Consider the following 19,352-nt stretch of genomic DNA (forward strand, 5'->3'; position numbering starts at 1 on the left):
ACCTGCACACCCAGATAATTTTTTTTTTTTTTTTTGAGATGGAGTCTTGCACGGTCGCCCGGGCTGGAGCCCACCACCACGCCCAGCTAATTTTTTGTATTTTTAGTAGAGACGGGATTGGCCAGGCTGGTCTCGAACTCCTGACCTCATGATTCACCCACCTCAGCCTCCCAAAGGGCTGGGATTACAGGTGTGAGCCACCGCGCCTGGCCACGCCCAGGTGATTTTTATATTTTTAGTAGAGACAGAGTTTAGCCATGTTGGCCAGGCTAGTCTCGAACTCCTGACCTCAGGTGATCCACCCCCGCCTTGGCCTCCCAAAGTGCAGATTTTGATATTCTAATAGTTAGATGATGACAGTCTGCACCAGAAATGTTAACATCTTCCATTCCTGGTAAATTCGAGTTTTTCCTTCTAGTCCTAGAACTCTTTTGTTTTTTAACTTTTCATTCTTTCTCCTTCTCTCTTTTTTTTCTTTTGCCCATTGCAACTTTCAAACAATAAATATGTCTTTGAAATAAATAGAACCTCATGGATTATGGGCTTACAAATGACCACATTAACAGATAAGTGTTCAGTCTTTGATTTTTCTGTGCTTCCATAAATATATGTGCTTTTATTTTTTTATTTTTTATTTTTTGAGACAGCATCTCTCTCTGTCGCTTGCCTGATCTCAGTTCACTACAACCTCTGCCTCCTGGGTTCAAGCGATTCTGCTGCCTCAGCCTCCTGAGTAGCTGGGACTACAGGCACACACCACCACGCCCAGCTAAATTTTGTATTTTCAGTAGAGACAGGGTTTCACCATGTGGTCTGGGCAGGTCTTAAACTCCTGACCCCAAATGATCTGCCCGCTTTGGCCTCCCAAAGTGCTGGGATTACAGGCATGAGCCACTGCGCCTGGCCAATATATGTGCTTTTAAAAAAATCTGGTATTGTGCTCGCTTCGGCAGCACATATACTAAAATTGGAATGATACAGAGAAAATTAGCATGGCCCCTTGTGCAAAGATGACAATTTTTTTTTTTTTTTTTTTGGTATTTTTAGTAGAGATGGGTTTTCACCACGTTGGCCAGGCTGGCCTCAAACTGACCTCAAGTGAAGGAATGACAATTTTAAAATTAAAAAGTTAAAAAAAAAACCTAACACAGTGGCTGGGTGCAGTGGCTCATACCTGTAATCCCAGCACTTTGGGAGGCCGAGGTGGGTGGATCACCTGAAGTCAGGAGTTCGAGACCAGCCTGGCGAACATGGCAAAACCCTGTCTCTACTAAAAATACAAAAATTAACCAGGTGTGGTGGCGTGTGCCTGTAATCCTAGCTACTTGGGAGGCCGAGGCAGGAGAGTCACTTGAACCTGGGAGGCGGAGGCTGCAGTGAGCCAAGATCTGGCCACTGCACTCCAGCCCAGGCGACAGAGCAAGACTCCGTCTAGGGAAAAAAAAAAAGGTAACAAAGTAAAAAAAAATCTGGTATTATCCCATACATATTATTTTACACCATGTTTCACATATCTCTGACATGTTCCCATTCCGTTTATTTTATTTATTTACTTTTTTTGAGACAGTTTCGCTCTTTTTGCCCAGGCTGCGATGCCATGGCGTGATCTTGGCTCATTGTTGCAACCTCTGCCTCCCGGATTCAAGCTATTCTCCTGCCTCAGCCTCCCGAGTAGCTCGGATTATAGGCATGCGCCACTACGCCCGGCTAATTCTGTATTTTTAGTAGATACTGGGTTTCTCCACCTTGGTCAGGCTGGTTTTGAACTCCCGACCTCAGGTTATCCACCTGCCTTGGCCTCCCCAAGTGCTGGGATTACAGGCGTGAGCCACCGCACCCAGCCCATTCAGTTTATATAGCTTTTCCAAAGTATGCTATTGATTTAATTTCATTTATATAGCTTTATACAGGATGAGTATCTCTAATCCAAAAATCTGAAATTTGAAATGCTCCAAAATCCAAAAACATTTTGAGTGCTGACATGGTGCCATAAATGGAAAATTCCATACCTGGGGCCAGGCACCATGGCTCATCCCTATAATCCCAGCACTTTGAGAGGCCAAAGTGGGAGCATTGCTTGAGCCCAGGAGTTTGAGGCCAGGCTGGGCAGCATAGGGAGACTACACCTTTACAAAAAAAAAAGAAAAAAAATTGGCTAGGCATGGTGGCACATGCCTGTAGTCTCAGCTCCACAGGAGGCTGACGTGAGAGGATCACTTGAGGTTAAGCTGCAGTGAGCCATGATTGCACCACTACTCCAGGCTGGGTGACAGAGCAAGACCCTGTCTCAAGAAAAAAAGAAAATTCCACATGTAACCTCTGGTCACAGTCAAAATGCAGTGAAAACTTTCTTTCTTGTACAAAATTATTTAAAATATTGTATAAAATTACTTTCAGACTGTGTGTATAGGTGTATATGAAACATAAATGAATTCCATGTTTAGACTTGGGCCTCATCCTAAGGATATCTCATTAAATTCAGTTGGAAAACTTCTGGTCCCAAGCATTTCAGATAAGGGATACTCAACCTATAGCATGTCTTAGTATTTGATATGGCAAGTCTCTTATAATTATTTTTAAAATAATTTTTATGTATTTGCTTTATTCAGTGGACTACAGGTTACCTTACCCCATAAATCCCGTTGAGATTTTAATTTTACAATTATCTATAGGTTAATGGAGAGAAGTGGCATCTTTACAGTAGTCTTCTCAATTGGGAGTGTGGCATCTTTCTCGATTTTCCCAGGTTGACTTTATAGGATGTTTTAATGTTTCTTTTCAGGGTGAAAAGAGGGTCCAATGGGCCGGGTGCGGTGGCTCACGACTGTAATCCCAGCACTTTGGGAGGCTGAGGTGGGCGGATCACAAGGTTAGGAGATCGAGACCATCCTGGCTAACACGGTGAAACCCCGTCTCTACTAAAAATACTAAAAATTAGCCAGGCATGGTGGCGGGCGCCTGTAGTCCCAGCTACTCGGAGAGGCTGAGGCAGGAGAATGGTGTGAACCCGGGAGATGGAGCTTGCAGTGAGCCCAGATTGTGCCACTGCACTCCAGCCTGGGCAACAGAGCGAGACTCTGTCTCAAAAAAAAAAAAAAAAGAGGGTCCAATAAGACTATGCCACCATTGTTCTGTAGATTATTGTTTTGTTCTTTTTGAGATGGATTCACTCTGTTGCCCAGGCTGGACTGAGCTAGCATGATCTGGACTCACTGCAGCCTACACCTCCTGAGTTAAAGCGATTCTTCTGCCTCAGCCTCCTGAATAGCTGGGATTACAGGCGCCCACCACAATGCTCGGCCACTTTACGTTTTTTTTTTGAGACAGAGTGTCGCTCTGTTGCCCATGCTGGAGTGCAGTGGCACGATCTCGGCTCACTGCAAGCTCCGGCTCCTGGGTTCATACCATCCTTCTGCCTCAGCCTCCCGAGTAGCTGGGACTACAGGCGCATGCTGCTACGCCCGGCTAATTTTTTGTATTTTTAGTAGAGATGGGGTTTCACCGTGTTAGCCAGGATGGTCTTGATCTCCTGACCTTGTGATCCACCCGCCTCAGCTTCCCAAAGTGCTGGGATTACAGTCGTGAGCCACCACGGCCGGCCTTTTTTTTTTTTTTTTTTTTTTTTTTGAGACAAAGTCTCGATCTTCACCCAGGTTGGAGTGTAATGGCACGATCTTGGCTCACTGCAACCTCCACCTCCCAGGTTCAAGCTATTCTCCTGCCTCAGCCTCTTTAGTAGCTGGGACTACAGGCGTGCGCCACCACGCCCGGCTAATTTTTATATTTTTAGTAGAGATGGGGTTTCACCATGTTGGCCAGGCTGGTCTCGAACTCCTGATCTCAAGTGATCCACCCACCTCGGCCTCCCAAAGTGCTGGGATTATAGGCATGGGCCACTGCACCCAGCCCGATTATTGGTTTTATGCCACAAATTATTTCTCATCGTTCATGTTTCTTCAGTGGTTATTAAAAATTTAAATACTGCTGTTTGTGGTGGCTCACATCTGTAGTCCCACCTACTCAGGAGGCTGAGGTGGGAGCTTGAGGCCCGAAGTTCAGGAATGCAGGGAGCTGTGTTTGTGCTTGTGAATAGCCACTGTAGTCCAGCCTGGGCAGCATAGCAAGACCTCATCTCTTAAAAAAAGAAAAAAACTATTTATTTTTAATTTTCAACTCAAGGGGCACGTGTGCAGGTTTGTTACATGGATACATTCCATGATGCTGAGATTTGGACTTCAATTGAACCTGTCACCCAAATAGTGAACATAGTGCCCAATAGATAGTTTTTCAACCCTTGTCCTCACTTTTTCCCTCCTCCCTTTTGTAGTCCCCAGTGTCTTTTTTGTTGTTGTTAAGAGACAGGGTCACAGTATGTTGCCCAGGCCAATCACGATCTCCTGAGTTCAAGTGATCTACCTGCCTTGGCCTTCCAAAGTGCTGGGATTATAGGTGTGAGCCACCACACGTGGCCTCCAGTGTCTTTTGTTCCCATCTTTATGTCCATGTGTACCCAGTGTTTAGGTTCTGCTTATAAATGAGAACATGCATTATTTGGTTTTCTGTTTCTGCATTTATTCACTTAGGATAATGGCCTCCAGCCGCAACCATTTTGCTGCAAAGGATATGATTTCTTTCTTTTTTATGGCTTTGTACTATCCCATGGTGTATATATGTCCTACAAATTCTTTATCCAATCCACCATTTTTGGGCACTTGGGTTGATTCCATTTTTGCTTTTTTTTTTTTTTTTTTTGAGATGGACTGTCACTCTGTTGCTCAGGCTAGAGTGCAGTGGCACAATCCTGGCTCACTGCAACCTCCATCTCCCAGGTTCAGTCTCTTTGCTGTTCTAAATAGTGCTGATAAACATGTGAGTACATGTGTCTTTTTGGTAGAACAGTTTATTTTCCTTTGGGTATATACCCAGTAATGTGATTGCTGGGCCAGATGGTAATCCTGAAAAAAAAAAAAAAAAAAATGTTCAAGTGTGCACTTTAATATTTTAATAAGATTATGGTGGTTATTTTTTTTTAGGGGGAAGGGTTTGGTGTGAAGAATTTTAAATGTAATGTTGTTTTAAAAGTACCTCTGGCATTTTGTAAATATAACTATTTCTGCAAATACCTACTGTGATATTGTAACAATAATGTAAATGACTAATAATTCATATATGTTTATGTCAAGGAATGAACACCTTAATTTTTTTTTTTTTTTTGCTTTAGATTCTGGAACTGAAGACATGCTTTGGACAGAAAAGTATCAACCTCAGACTGCCAGTGAACTTATAGGAAATGAGTTAGCTATAAAAAAGTTACATAGGTTGGTAATATGTGTAAAGGAATTGAGAAATAGTTTACAAACTTAGTTTTACTATTTTTGTTTCGAAATTATAGTTACAAAGTAATATATCTCATGATAAAATCTTCAAAAAACTGGTAGAAGTTTAAGTGAAAAGTAGCCCTCTTTTCTTACATTTCTACTTCTCAGAGATAATCATTGAAAATTTTTTGTAAAAGCTTCCAGAAAAATATGTTTTATGCATATGTTAGTTCCTTCCTTTCTAACAAATGGGATCACATTACTAATTCAGGTCCCCAGTCCTTCATCTTCAATTCTCACATCCAAAAAATTCTGAATAATGAAAGTTTATTGACTTTATTACATGAAATTTGTTATACCTTTACACTTAGTAGAATTTACTAATTTTTTTTTTTTTTTTTTTTTGAGACAGAGTCTCACTCTGTCGCCTAGGCTGGAGTGTAATGGCACGATCTTGGCTCACTACAGCCGCTGCCTCCCAGGTTCAATAGATTCTCCTGCCTCAGCCTCCTCAGTAGCTGGGACTACAGGGGTGCACCGCCATGCCAGGCTAATTTTTATATTTTTGGTAGAGACAGTTTTGCCATGTTGGCTGGTCTCAAACTCCTGACCTCAGGTGATCCACCCGCCTTGGCCTCCTAAAGTGCTGGGATTACAGGTGTCAGCCACTGCGCTTGGCCAGAATTCATATATTTTTTAATAAAAATATTAAGTGATGGCCCAGCGCAGTGGCTGACACCTGTAATCCCAGCACTTTGAGAGGCTGAGGTGGGGAGATCACTTGAGGCTGGGAGTTCGAGACCAGCCTGGCCAACATGGTGAAACCCCATCTCTACTAAAAATACAAAAATTAGCTGGGTGTGGTGATGCACGCCTGTAATCCTGGCTACTGGAGAGGCTGAGGCATGAGAATCGCTTGAACCCAGGAGGCGCGGATTGCAGTGAGCCGAGATCGTGCCAGTGCACTCCAGCCTGGGTGACAGAGTAAGACTCTGTCCCAAAACAAAACAAAAAAACAAACCAAACCAACTTAAGTGATTATGGGTGTACTGCCTAGACCCCATTAGGCGTATTATGTAATATGCAGTATATGTACCAAATAACCTTTTAAGTATCTGAAAAATTAATTCTAAAACAGTCTGGCCCAATGGATTTCATATAAGGATTTACAGGCCCATAATTACAGTTAATAGCATGAACTTGGTACTACTGTTCTAAGTACTTGTATTGTTCTTTCTTTTTTTTTTTTTTTTTTACTTGTACTGTTCTTAATTCATTTTATCCTTAGAACAGTACTGTGAGCACTTGGGTACAGTGGCTCAAGCCTGTAATCCCAGTGCTTTGGTAGGCTGAGGCAGGAGGATTGCTTGTGGCCAGGAGTTTGAGAGCAGCCTGGGCAAAATAGGGAGACCCCATCTCTACAAAAAATAAAAAAAATAGTCAGGAATGATGGCACCCACTTGGATTCTGAGCCACTCAGGAGCCTGAGGTGGGAGGGTCACATGAGTTCAAGGATTCGAGGCTGCAGTGAGCTATCATCGCACCCCTACACTCCAGTGACAAAGCAAGACTGTCTCAAAAAAAAAAAAAAAAAAAACTATGAGCATAAATACTGTTGTCCTCATCTCATAGATGAAGAAACCAAGGCCTAGAGAGGCTGAGTTATTTGTCCAAAGTCACACAGCTAGAAAGTGATGGAACTGGGATTTAAACTCAGGCATTCTAGCTCCAGACTAGACCTTAATCTTTCTGTTGTACATTGTATATTAGACATCTTTCATGTAATTACACAATATACCACAGTTCTTTTTTTTTAATTTTGAAACAGGGTCTTGCTCTGTTGTCCAGGCTGGAGTGCAGTGGTGGAATCTTGGCTCACTGCAACCTTCGCCTCTGAGGCTCAAGCCATCCTCCCACCTGAGCCTCCCAAGTCTCTGGGACTACAGGTGTGCACCAACATGCCTGGCTAATGTTTTTTGTAGAGACAGGTTTCGCTGTGTTGCCCAGGCTGGTTGCAAATTCCTGGGCTCAAGCAATTCACCTGCCTCCACCTTCCAAAGTTCTGGGATTACAGGCCTGAACCACTGTGCCTGCCCTGCCACCTCAGTTCTTTTTAATTGCTGTATACCAGTTTCTAAGTGAGTGTACTATAATGTATTTTTCCCCAGTGGTGTATTTTTATGTTTTTCCTGTTAGAGGCTAATATGAACAATGCTACAGTGAATATTCTTACACATATATAGTCTTGTATATTTTGGCAGAAACTACTTCATTTAAAAATGTTCATGTCCATGTAAAACTATTTTACTCTTTAGTTGATTCACAAGCACTATGGAGTGTTTAGAAACTAACAACATGCCATATAAAGCTGTACTAGTAAAAATAACAAGAAAGCCTTCATCAGTTGAATGGCCAGTGGCAGAGAAACTAACAATATGCCATAACTTCCCCGATAATCATTTCAACATAAAGCCTAAGGCATAGCTATATTCTGTGAATTATTTTTATTACATTTTCTTGTGGCAGTTGGTTGAAAGACTGGAAAAGAAGAGCTGAATTGGAAGAAAGGCAGAATCTGAAGGGAAAAAGAGATGAGAAACAGGAAGGTATTTTGTGTCTTTTTTTTTTTACCGTTTCATTGAACATTTTTAGAGTTACATTAACTAAAACGTTCTATAATTAAAATTTTATTTATTTATTTATTTTTGAGACAGAGGCTTGCTCTGTTTCCCATGGTGGAGTGCAGTGGTGCAATCTCGGCTCACTGCTACCTCTGCCTCCTGGGTCAAGTAATTTTATGCCTCAGCCTCCTGAGTAGCTGGGATTACAGGCGCCTGCCGCTATGCCCGGCTAATTTTTCTATTTTTAGTAGACATGGGGTTTTACCATCTTGGCCAGGCTGGTCTTGAACTCCTGACCTCATGATCCACCCACCTCGGCCTCCCAAAGTGCTGGGATTATGCAGTGGCTCCTGGCCTATAAAATTTCTTAATTGGTATTTTATATTTGATTTTCTACTTTTTTTTTTTTTTTTTTTTTTGCGATGGAGTCTCACTCTGTCACCCAGGCTGGAGTGCAATGGTGTGATCTCGTCTCACTGCAACCTCCGCCTCCCGGGTTCAAGCGATTCTCCATCTTAGCCTACCAAGTACCTGGGACTACAGGCATGTGTCAGCACACCCGGCTAGTTTTTGTATTTTTAGTAGAGATGGGGTTTCACCACGTTGGCCAGGCTGGTCTCGACTCCTGACCTTGTGATCTGCCCGCCTCGGCTTCCCAAAGTGCTGGGATTACAGGCATGTGCCACCAAACCGGCCTGTATAAAGTAATTTTTCAGCATTTATTGCAAGAAGTTTGTGGGATTTGATCATCGGGTTCCATAAGGTAGAATTGCTTCCTCAGCAATTGTCATTTTATATGCATTTGAATAATTTTTCAGATTTCTCGGGTGGCATAGACTTCAAAGGCAGTTCAGACGATGAAGAAGAAAGTCGTCTTTGCAATACTGTCCTGATAACAGGGCCAACAGGAGTGGGAAAAACTGCTGCAGTGTATGCTTGTGCCCAGGAGCTTGGATTTAAGGTAGTAACAGCTATGATGAGAGAATGTTAATGTAATAATTACCCTTGGATTAAAAGGAAACATAAACCATTCTCCCTTCATTTTTTCTTATATTCTTCTTTTAGATATTTGAAGTGAATGCCTCTTCCCAGCGCAGTGGTAGACAAATTCTATCTCAGTTGAAGGAAGCTACTCAGTCCCATCAAGTAGACAAACAAGGTGTAAACTCACAAAAACCCTGTTTTTTTAATAGCTACTACATAGGCAAGTCACCAAGTAAGTATATTATTTTCCTTAAGCCATAATGTTTTGAAAAAAAAACAAAATCTAAGAAAATAATGTTAATTATCAGCATTTTGCCATTTATTTTTTATCCTCTACATGTACACATGTTCCCTGTCCACCCCTGCCAGATTATTTTAAAACAAATCTGAAGACCATCATATCATTTCACCTATACCTTCTTCAATATTTATCTCTATCTGATAAGGACTTTTAAAAAAGCATAACTATAATATCATAATCAGACCCAACAGAGTTAACAACCAGCCTAAGCAGCATAGTGAGACCTTGTCTCTACAAATAATAAAAAAAAAGTAGCTAGGTGTGGTGGTGTATGCCTGTAGTCCCAGCTACTCTGGAAGTTGATGTGGGAGGATCACTTGAGCCTAGAAGGTTGAGGCTGCAGTGAGCTGTGATTGGGCCATTGCACTCCAGCCTGGGTGACAGAGTGAGACCCCGTCTCCAAAAAAAAAGATCTATTAACTGTATTCCTTCATATCATCTCATACACAGTCTAATGTCCGTTTTCTATTGTTTCAAATGATTTGTTCAAATCTGGATCCAAACAAGATTCATATCTTACATTTGATTCAGGTCTCTTAACTTTCTTTTAATCTCGCTAACAATTCACTCACCTTTTCATGTCATTAATTTGTTGAAGAATCTGAGTCATTTGTCATGAAATTTTTCACATTCTGGATTTGTCTGCTGATTATATCCTCATGGTATCAGTTAACATAGTCCTCTTCCTTATATTTCTTGTAAACTGGCAGTTAGATCTATGGGCTTTATTAGATTCAGGTTCTGTTCTGGGTCTGGCATACATATACAGGTGGCCTGTGTACTTCCTGTGACATAGCAGATTATCCATTGTAGATTACAAAATGATAATTTTATAATTCTCTTTTTTGCATTTATTAGAATTTTAAAAGGAAGCGCTATTCCTCATCACCTCTTTGGATGCTTTGGAATACAGTTTGTAGGCACCAGAAATGCTTCATTCTTTCCTTTATTTATTAGTACTTAGAGTGATGGTGTCCTAGCAACCTTGACAGTTGTCCAGTGAGTTTTTGTGTAGTTTAATTTTTAAGTGTTACTATGAACTCATGGATTTTTATATATATATAATATGTTTCACCTCTTTATGTTTATTATTTCTTTGTTGCTTTGAAGATTTTCTCACTGGTTTTAAGTAATTTGATTATGATGTGCCTTGGTGTACTTCTCTTCATGTTTCTTGTGCTTGGGATTTGTTGAGTTTCTTGCATATATGAATTTATAGTTAGGGGAAGATCAAAGTTGATAAAATTTCAACCAGTATTTCTTGAAATATTTTTCCTGTCCTCCCCATTTCCTTTGGCAACTGCAGTTGTTATTATAGGTATTTTAGACCGCTTGAAATTGTCTCCTGGCACACTGATGCTTTGTTCAATTTTTCAGTCTTTTTCCTCTTTTTGTTTCAGTTTGGTTAGTTATTATTACCATTTATTCAAGTTTACACATCTTTTCTTCTGTAGTATCTAGTATGCTGTCACTGCTATAAGTTTAGTTTTCATTTCTAGAAGTTTGATTTGGGTCCTTTTTATATCTTCTGTGTTTCTACTTTCCATGTGCCCAGTCTTTCCTCCAGGTTTTTGAACATATGGAATACAGTTATAACAACTGTTTTAATGGTCTTGGTTACTAATTCTATCATCTGTGTAATTTTTGTTTTTTTGAGACAGAGTCTCGCTCTTGTCGCCCAGGCTGGAGTGCAGTGGCACAATCTTGGCTCGCTGCAACCTCCACCTCCCACGTTCAAGCGATTCTCCTGCCTCAGCCTCCCGAGTAGCTGGGATTGTAGGCACCTGCCACCACGCCTGGCTAATTTTTTTCTATTTTTAGTAGAGACAGGGTTTGACCATGTTGGCCAGGCTGGTCTCGAACTCCTGACTTCAGGTGATCCACCTGCCTTGGCCTCCCAAAGTGCTGGGATTACACGCATGAGCCACCACACCCAGCCCATCTGTATCATTTCTGAGTTGTTTTTTCAATTGATTGATTATTCCCTCTTTCATTATGGATTGTATTTTTCTGATTCTTTGGATGCCTGATAATTCTGATTGCATGTCAGACTTTGTACAGTTTGCCTTCTTGGGTGCTGGATATTTATGTATTCCTGACTGTTCTTTTTTTTTTTTTTAATTTATCAATCCTGCACTTTCTGTACCTATAACTGTTCGTTAACTTTCTTCTGTGATGTGGTTAAGTTAGTTGGAAAAAGTTTATCTTCAGGTCTTGTATGTGTTTGTTTTTGAGACAGTCTCAATCTGTTGCCAAGGCTGGAGTGGAGTGGCACGATTATGGTTCCCTGCCACCTCGAAGTGGGCTTGGGCAATCCCCGCACCTTAGTCTTTTGAGTAGCTAGGATTACAGACCACCGCACTCAGCTAATTAAAAGACATTTTTTTTTTCGTAAAGGGGGTCTTGCTGTGTTGTCAGGCTAGTCTCAAACTCCTGGCCTCCAGCAGTCTTCCTGCCTTAGCCTCCTGTAGTGCTAGGATTACAAGTGTGAGTGGTCACCACGCCCAGCTTTTTCAGGTCTTTTAAACTGTAGTAGGCAAAACAGTAGCAGCATTTAGTCTAGGGCTAATTTTGCCCCACTCCTTAGGCAAAACCTTTCTGAGTGCTTCCGTACTCCATTAGTTACGTTTGCCGGTCTACCTGATGGGAAGATGAATCATTCATAGCTCTCTGCGAGCCTCAGAGATTGTTTCCTCTGATCTTTCACTGAAGAGTACTCAATTTTAGACTTGAGGGGGACTCTGCAAATTTCCAGAGCTTTGCCCAGCTGTTTCTTCTGTACTCTTCCCCACATCTCTGTCTGCTTGGCCTCCTCAGGTTTCTTTTTCTTTTTTCTTTTTTTTCTTTTTGAGACGGAGTCTCACACTGTGGCCTGGGCTAGAGTGCAGTGGTGCGATCTTGGCTCACTGCAAGCTCTGACTCCCAGGTTCAAGTGATTTTCCTGCCTCAGCCTCCTAAGTAGCTGGAATTACAGGCGCCCGGCATCATGCACAGCTGATTTTTTTATATTTTTAGTAGAGACAGGGTTTCACTATGTTGGCCAGGCTGGTCTCAAATTCCTGACCTCGTGATCCACCCGCCTCGGTCTCCCAGACGTGAGCTACCGCACCCAGCCAACCTCCTCAGGTTTCTAGTGCAGTCTCAACTCAGAAAACATGGATTGACTTTCCCCTCACTATGGAAATTTTCTCAGGGCAATAGGCTGGGCAATCCTAGTGTTCACCTTATTTGTTTTTTGTATCTCAGAGATTACTGTCCATTGTTGCATCATGACAGAAGTCTTGAAAAGTGTTATTTCATATATTATGTCCAGTTTTCTTGTTCTTATTTATGATGGGAGGATAAATCCAGTGCCAGTTCTATATCTTGACTAGAAGCAGAATCCCATCTTATTTTCTTTTGGTGCTCATATTTTTCCATCTTTGACTAGCAAGGAACTATTTTAATTGGTTTGTGTCCTTTTGACATAACAATAATAGTTGATATTTTCCTTGCTTTTTGGCATGTCAGGATGTCCCAGACCTACAGTTAGCTGTTTCTGCAAGAAGGTGGTTCTTTTGGTGTGAAATTTCTTTCTTTCTTTTTTTTTTTTTTTTTTGAGATGGAGTCTTGCTCTGTCACAAGGCTGGAGTGCAGTGGCGTGGTCTTGGCTCACTGCAATCTCCGTCTCCCGGGTTCAAGTGATTCTCATGCCTCAGCCTCCCGAGTAGCTGAGACTAGAGGTGTGCGCCACCATGCCCGGCTAATGTTTGTGTTTTTAGTAGAGACAGGGTTTCACCATGTTGGCTAGGCTGGTCTCGAACTCCTAACCTCAGGTGATCCATCTGCCTTGGATTCTTGAAGTGCTGGGATTACAGGCGTGCGCCACTGTGCCTGGCCAATTTTTTTAGAAAGAATATATTGATACAGTTAAGCCAACTACTCACGGAGTATCTTAAAATAAAAACTGCCTTTTTTTTTTTTTTTTTTGAAAAGACGGGGTCTTCCTCTGCTGCCCAGGTTGGATTGCAGTGATGCAATCATAGCTCATTGCAAACTTGAACGCCTGGGCTCAGATGATCCTCCTGCTTCAGCCTCCCAGAGTGCTGGGATTGCAGGTATGAGCCACTGCACTTGGCTAAGCATGTATTTTTAAAACCAGTCTTTGGGCCAGGTGCAGTGGGTCACGCCTGTAATCCCAGCACTATGGGAGGCCGAGGCAGGTGGATCACAAGGTCAGGAGTTCGAGACCAGCCTGGCCAACATGGTGAAATGCTGTCTCTACTAAAAATAGAAAAATTAGCCAGGTGTGGTGGTGCACACCTGTAATCCCAGTTACTTGGGAGACTGAGGCAGGAGAATTGCTTGAACTTGGGAGGTGGAGGTTACAGTGAGCTGAGATTGTGCCACTGCACTCCAGCCTGGGCGATAGTGTGAGACTCAGTCTCAGAAAAAATAAATAAAACCAGCCTTTGGACTGGTATTCATACATGATCAAGCAGTCCTTGGTCTATATCAAAATAAGAAAAATAAGAACAAAGGCCGGGCACAGTGGCTCATGCCTGTAATCCCAGCACTTTGGGAGGCCGAGGCGGGCAGATCACAAGGTCAGGAGATTGAGACCATCCTGGCCAACATGGTGAAATCCCGTCTCTACTAAAAATACAAAAATTAGCTGGGCATGGTGGCGTGTGCTTGTAATCTCAGCTACTCAGGAGGCTGAGGCAGGAGAATCACTTGAACCCGGAAGGCGGAGGTTGCAGTGAGCTGAGATTGTGCCACTGCACTCCAGCCTAGTGACAGAGTGAGACTCCATCTCAAAAGAAACAAAAAAAAAAAAAAAAGAGGACAAAATGGTGAGTGTTTTTTATAAATTGGTATCTGTTCAACATATATATATATGTTGATAATAAGTAAATATATATATATATATTTTTTTTGAGATGGAGTCTCTCTCTGTCGCCCAGGCAGCAGTGCAGTAGAGCGATCTTGGCTCACTGCCACCTCCACCTCCCAGGTTCAAGTGATTCTCCTGCCTCAGCCTCCCAAGTAGCTGGGATTACAGGCACCTGCCACCATGCCCAGCTAATTTTTGTATTTTTAGTAGAGACAGGGTTTCACCATGTTGGCCAGGCTGGTCTCGAACTTCTGACCTTGTGATCTGCCTGCCTTGGCCCCCCAAAGTGCTGAGATTACAGGCGTGAGCCACTGTGCCCGGCCAAATATTTTTATATTTTAAGATATTGCATCTCTTACCTGTGGTGTTGAAATGTTCTATATTTTTGAAATGATGGTCATGTCTGTAGCAGCTTTTTTATACTTCGAGATTTTCAGTAAGCTTATTGAACACCTCTAATATACAAGGGCTATGATGAGATGTATGGGCCGGGCGTGGTGGCTCACACCTGTAATCCCAGCACTTTGGGAGGCCGAGACGGGCAGATCACGAGGTCAGCAGATCGAGACCATCCTGGCTAACACGGCGACACCTCGTCGCTACCAAAAATACAAAAATTTAACCGGGTGTGGTGGTGGGCACCTGTAGTCCCAGCTACTCGGGAGGCTGAGGCAGGAGAATGGCATGAACCTGGGAGGTGGAGCTTGCAGTGAGCCGAGATCGCGCCACTGCACTCTAGCCTGTGGGACAGAGAGAGACTCTGTCTCAAAACAAAACAAAACAAAACAAAACAAAAAAAAAACCAGATCTATAGAGACAGAGGGTACAAAAAAAGAATAGGACACAGATATGGAACTGTGATCATGAGATGGTATGTGAGGAAGATCCTGTTCTGAGGCCATACAGTAATTAGGATTTGTAAGGACTAAATCCAGGTACCTAGAGCCGAAGAGAGGATATATTCTGTGGAAAAATGCCATGGGGCTTCTGGAGAATAGAGGTGAACTATTTATTTTTTAACGTTGTATTTCTCTTCCAAAGCATCTCTAAAAATACATATTATTGGCTTGCAATATTAATTTACTGCAGGTCTAAATTAAAGTTGAACAACAGAGTTCTGTAATGTGTTCAGTGTATACTGTTATTTTCCCTCCACCGTCTTCTTTCTTTAAGCAGGTGTAGAGAAAAATGAACGGAGGGACTGTGAACGGTATTTGTTGTAAGAATGTGTATTTCTGGCCGGGTACAGTGGCCCACGCTTGTAATCCTAGCACTTTAGGAGGCTGAGGCAGGCGGATCGCTTGAACTCAGGAGTTTGAGACCAGCCTGGACAACATGGCAAAACCCATCTCTATTAAAAATACAAACGATTAGCCAGGCGTGGTGGTGTGCTCCTGTAGTCCCAGCTACTTGGGGGGCTGGGCAGGATCACTTGAGCCTGGGAGGTGGAAACTGCAGTGAGCTGAGATCATACCACTTCACTCCAGCCTGGGTGACAAAGTGAGACCCTGACTCAAAAAAAAAAAAAAAAAAGAATGCGTATTTCTTTGGAGTAGAGTGCCTTTTCTAAATGACTGGCTTGGCCGGGTGCGGTGGCTCATGCCTGTAATCCCAGCACTTTGGGAGGCCAAGGCAGGTGGATCACAAGGTCAGGAGATCAAGACCATCTTGGCTAACATGGTGAAACCCCATCTCTACTAAATATACAAAAAATTAGCCGGGCATGGTGGTGGGTGCCTGTAGTCCCAGCTACTCGGGAGGCTGAGGCAGGAGAATGGCATGAACCCAGGAGGCGGAGCTTGCAGCCGAGATTGCACCACTGCACTCCAGCCTGGGCGACACAGCGAGACCCTGTCTCAAAAAAATAAAATAAAATAAAATAAATAAATGGCTGGCTTAACCTTCTGTACTGGTAGAATAAATAAATATAGTAATATTTGAATGTACAAAGTATTTGTAAGAATGAAAGAAAATTTCTGTGTCTTTGATTTTTGACTGTTTTTTTTTTTTTTTTTTTTTTTTGAGACGGAGTCTCCCTCTGTCGCCCAGCTTGGAGTGCAGTGGCGCAATCTCGGCTCACTGCAAGCTCCGCCTCCCGGGTTCACGCCATTGTCCCGCCTCAGCCTCCCGAGTAGCTGGGACTACAGGCGCCCACCACTGCGCCCAGCTAATTTTTTGTATTTTTAGTAGAGACAGGGTTTCACCGTGGTCTCGATTTCCTGACCTCTTGATCCGCCCGCCTCGGCCTCCCAAAGTGCTGGGATTACAGGCTTGAGCCACCGCGCCTGGCCGATTTTTGACTGTTAAGAGTAGAAATACAGAATGTGGCTAACTATCTTGCTACCTGTATGATTTTTAGAATATTTATCTTTAAATGCAATTTGTTTTGGGCAGAAAAAGTAAGCTCCCCTAAGAAAGTCGTTACATCACCAAGAAAAGTTCCTCCACCATCACCAAAAAGTAGTGGACCAAAGCGAGCACTTCCTCCCAAAACCTTGGCAAATTATTTTAAAGTATCTCCCAAACCTAAAAATAGTGAAGAAATAGAAATGCTTCTGGAATATAATAAAGGTAAGACATTAAATTGACAAATTTTATATTTTTTAATAATAATGACCCTTATACCTAAAAATGTGAATACATTTTACAAGTTCCTGTTGCTGTTTATTAAATCTCAGCTACACTGAAGGTTCTCTACTTATAGAAGTGTTAATATTTTGTTTCCATTTTTTTTTTTTTTTGAGACAGAGTCTTGCTCTATTGCCAGGCCAAGCTGGAGTGCAGTGGCACAATTTTGGCTCACTGCAAACTCCTCCTCCTGGGTTCAAGCAATTCTTCTGCCTCAGCCTCCCGAGTAGCTGGGATTACTGGCGCACACCACCACTCCCAGCTAATTTTTGTATTTTTAGTAGAGACGGGGTTTTGCCATATTGGTCAGACTGGTTTTGAACTCCTGACCTAAAGTGATCCACCCACCTTAGCATCCCAAAGTGCTGGGATTACAGACATGAGCCACCACGCCCAGCTTGTTTCAGTTTTTGTTTGTTTGAGACAGAGTCTTCACTCTTTCATCCAGGCTGGAGTGCAGTGGCGCAATCTTGGCTCACTGCAACCTCCGCCTCCTGGGTTCAAGTGATTCTCCTGCCTCAGCCTCCTGTGTAGCTGAGATTACAGGTGTATGCCACCACACCCAACTAATTTTTGTATTTTTAGTAGAGTTGGGATTTTGCCATGTTGGTCTCGAACCCCTGACCTTAGGTGATCCACCTGCCTCGGCCTCCCAAAGTGCTGGGATTACAGGCATGAGCCACCGCGCCCGTCCTGTTTCAGTTTTGATAACGGATTTCAGTTTGAGCTTATTCTGTGGACATATCCAATGCCTTAGCAAAAGTTGATTTTACCTAAAATATTAATATTGTATTTATGCAGGAATAAAAAATTCTTTTGAACAGAAACAAGTTACTCAGACTAAATCTACAAATGCAACTAATTCAAATGTCAGAGACGTTGGAGCTGAAGAACCCAGCAGAAAAAATGCAACATCTCTTATTCTTTTTGAGGAGGTAGGCTTATAGAAGTATACATTTGTAAGAGCTCATGATAAAGACTTACTTTAAAGAATACTATATGTTTTCTTATAAAGAATTGTAAAATAGCTAAGGAGGTCAGGAATACGTGTATCTATTTGAAATTAAAGCAAATGGAACTGTCCACTCTAGAATAATTTTTCAGGAAGATGATTAATGTAATACACGGCTGCTAATTATTGTTAAATGATTGTATAAATTATTCTGATTCATATCTGTCTAGTTACAGGTGGCTGCGTTTGTTTTTAACATTTGATAGTTGATAATTTTAAAATTCATCATAGTGTATGACAAACTTTCAACATGAGCTGAATTCACACTTCATAAATTCATAAATTTTGTCTCTAACAGACATAGAATATTTACTATGTATACATAACTGATATTAGTAAGTGTATTAATACATTAATATTCTAATAAACTGTTTGTAGGTTGATGTAATTTTTGATGAAGATGCTGGGTTTTTGAATGCAATCAAAACATTCATGGCAACAACTAAACGACCTGTAATCCTTACTACAAGTGGTAGGTAACAATGATTTTACTTCAGTTAAACAGTTACTCAAATCTGTAGTTCATCTGCAGACTGGAGTAATTATAATTAACTCACAAATAGCAATTACTTTTTTAAAATGGATACTACTTTGGGTTACTGTGTTGGGTGTTAGATATTTAGGAAGTGGAGAACAATCTCTAGAATGCAAATAAGAGATCTAGTAAAGGTATTTTGGTAGGGAAAATACTAGATTCTTCTCCTGGTGTCCTTATCATACCTATAATTAGATCACTAAATCTGATTTAGTGGTCAGGATTTTTAGGGAACCCAACCTTTCTGCTGTTCCTTAATACTGTACTTAGGCACTCTTTTGCCCCAATAACACTTTCTTATAGATTATTGTATATTTAGCTATCATCAGCCTAATAGAATTGATCCATCTTCTAAAGAATTATCACAGAATGTTTCATTTTAAAAACTTATTCAATTTCTTTTTCAAAAAATTGGAAATACTATAATAATATTCTAATATTTTTCCAATTATAAATGTTCATGAGGCTAGGCTCTACTTAAAAATTAATGCCCATTTGGTAGTGATTGTACTCTTAAAATATTGAGAAATATCTTATGAATCACAAGTTAGGTGGTGGTTGTTTTTTTTTTTGGAGACAGAGTCTCACTCTGTTGCCCAGGCTGGAGTGCAATGGTGCCATCTCAGCTCACTGCAACCTCTGCCTCCTGAGTTCAAGCGATTCTCCTGTCTCAGCCTCCTTAGTAGCTGGGACTACAGGCACACACTACCATGCCCAGCTAATTTTTGTATTTTTATTAGAGACAGGGTTTCACCATATTGGTCAGGCTGGTCTGGAACTCCTGACCTCATGTGATCCACCTGCCTTGGCCTCCCAAAGTGCTGGGATTATAGGCATGAGGCACCGTGCCCAGCTGGTAGTTTTATTAGAAGATCATAGTTGGCCAGGTGTGGTGGCTCATGCCTTTAATCCCAGCACTTTGGGAGGCTAAGGTGGGCACTTGAACCTGGGAGTTTTGAGATCAGCCCGGGCACCATAGTGAGACCCCCATCTCTACAAAAAAACTTAAAAATTATCTGGGCGTGGCAGCTTGAGCTTATAATCCTAGCTGCTTGGGAAGCTGAGGCAGAGGATCAC

General features: G+C 41.9%; 1 protein-coding gene and 1 non-coding gene across 4 annotated transcripts in view; both read left to right on the plus strand.

The window, feature by feature from the left end:
* The window catches only part of ATAD5 (ATPase family AAA domain containing 5), a 69,394-nt gene that overhangs the window by 30,314 nt on the left and 19,728 nt on the right, over positions 1 to 19,352 (plus strand). For all 3 annotated transcript variants that reach the window (XM_032162917.2, XM_032162916.2, XM_032162919.2), the window contains 7 exons: positions 5,222 to 5,318; positions 7,845 to 7,924; positions 8,758 to 8,900; positions 9,005 to 9,155; positions 16,495 to 16,671; positions 17,530 to 17,663; positions 18,119 to 18,212. In XM_032162917.2, the coding sequence (XP_032018808.1) occupies positions 5,222 to 5,318; positions 7,845 to 7,924; positions 8,758 to 8,900; positions 9,005 to 9,155; positions 16,495 to 16,671; positions 17,530 to 17,663; positions 18,119 to 18,212 (876 nt within the window). The remainder of the gene's footprint in view (positions 1 to 5,221; positions 5,319 to 7,844; positions 7,925 to 8,757; positions 8,901 to 9,004; positions 9,156 to 16,494; positions 16,672 to 17,529; positions 17,664 to 18,118; positions 18,213 to 19,352) is intronic.
* LOC116475973 (U6 spliceosomal RNA) lies at positions 938 to 1,045 on the plus strand. Its single transcript, XR_004250062.1, has one exon. It is a non-coding gene; the product is annotated as a U6 spliceosomal RNA (small nuclear RNA).

Source organism: Hylobates moloch, unplaced genomic scaffold (genome assembly GCF_009828535.3).
Source record: "Hylobates moloch isolate HMO894 unplaced genomic scaffold, HMol_V3 SCAFFOLD_10, whole genome shotgun sequence".
Lineage (NCBI taxonomy): Eukaryota > Metazoa > Chordata > Mammalia > Primates > Hylobatidae > Hylobates > Hylobates moloch.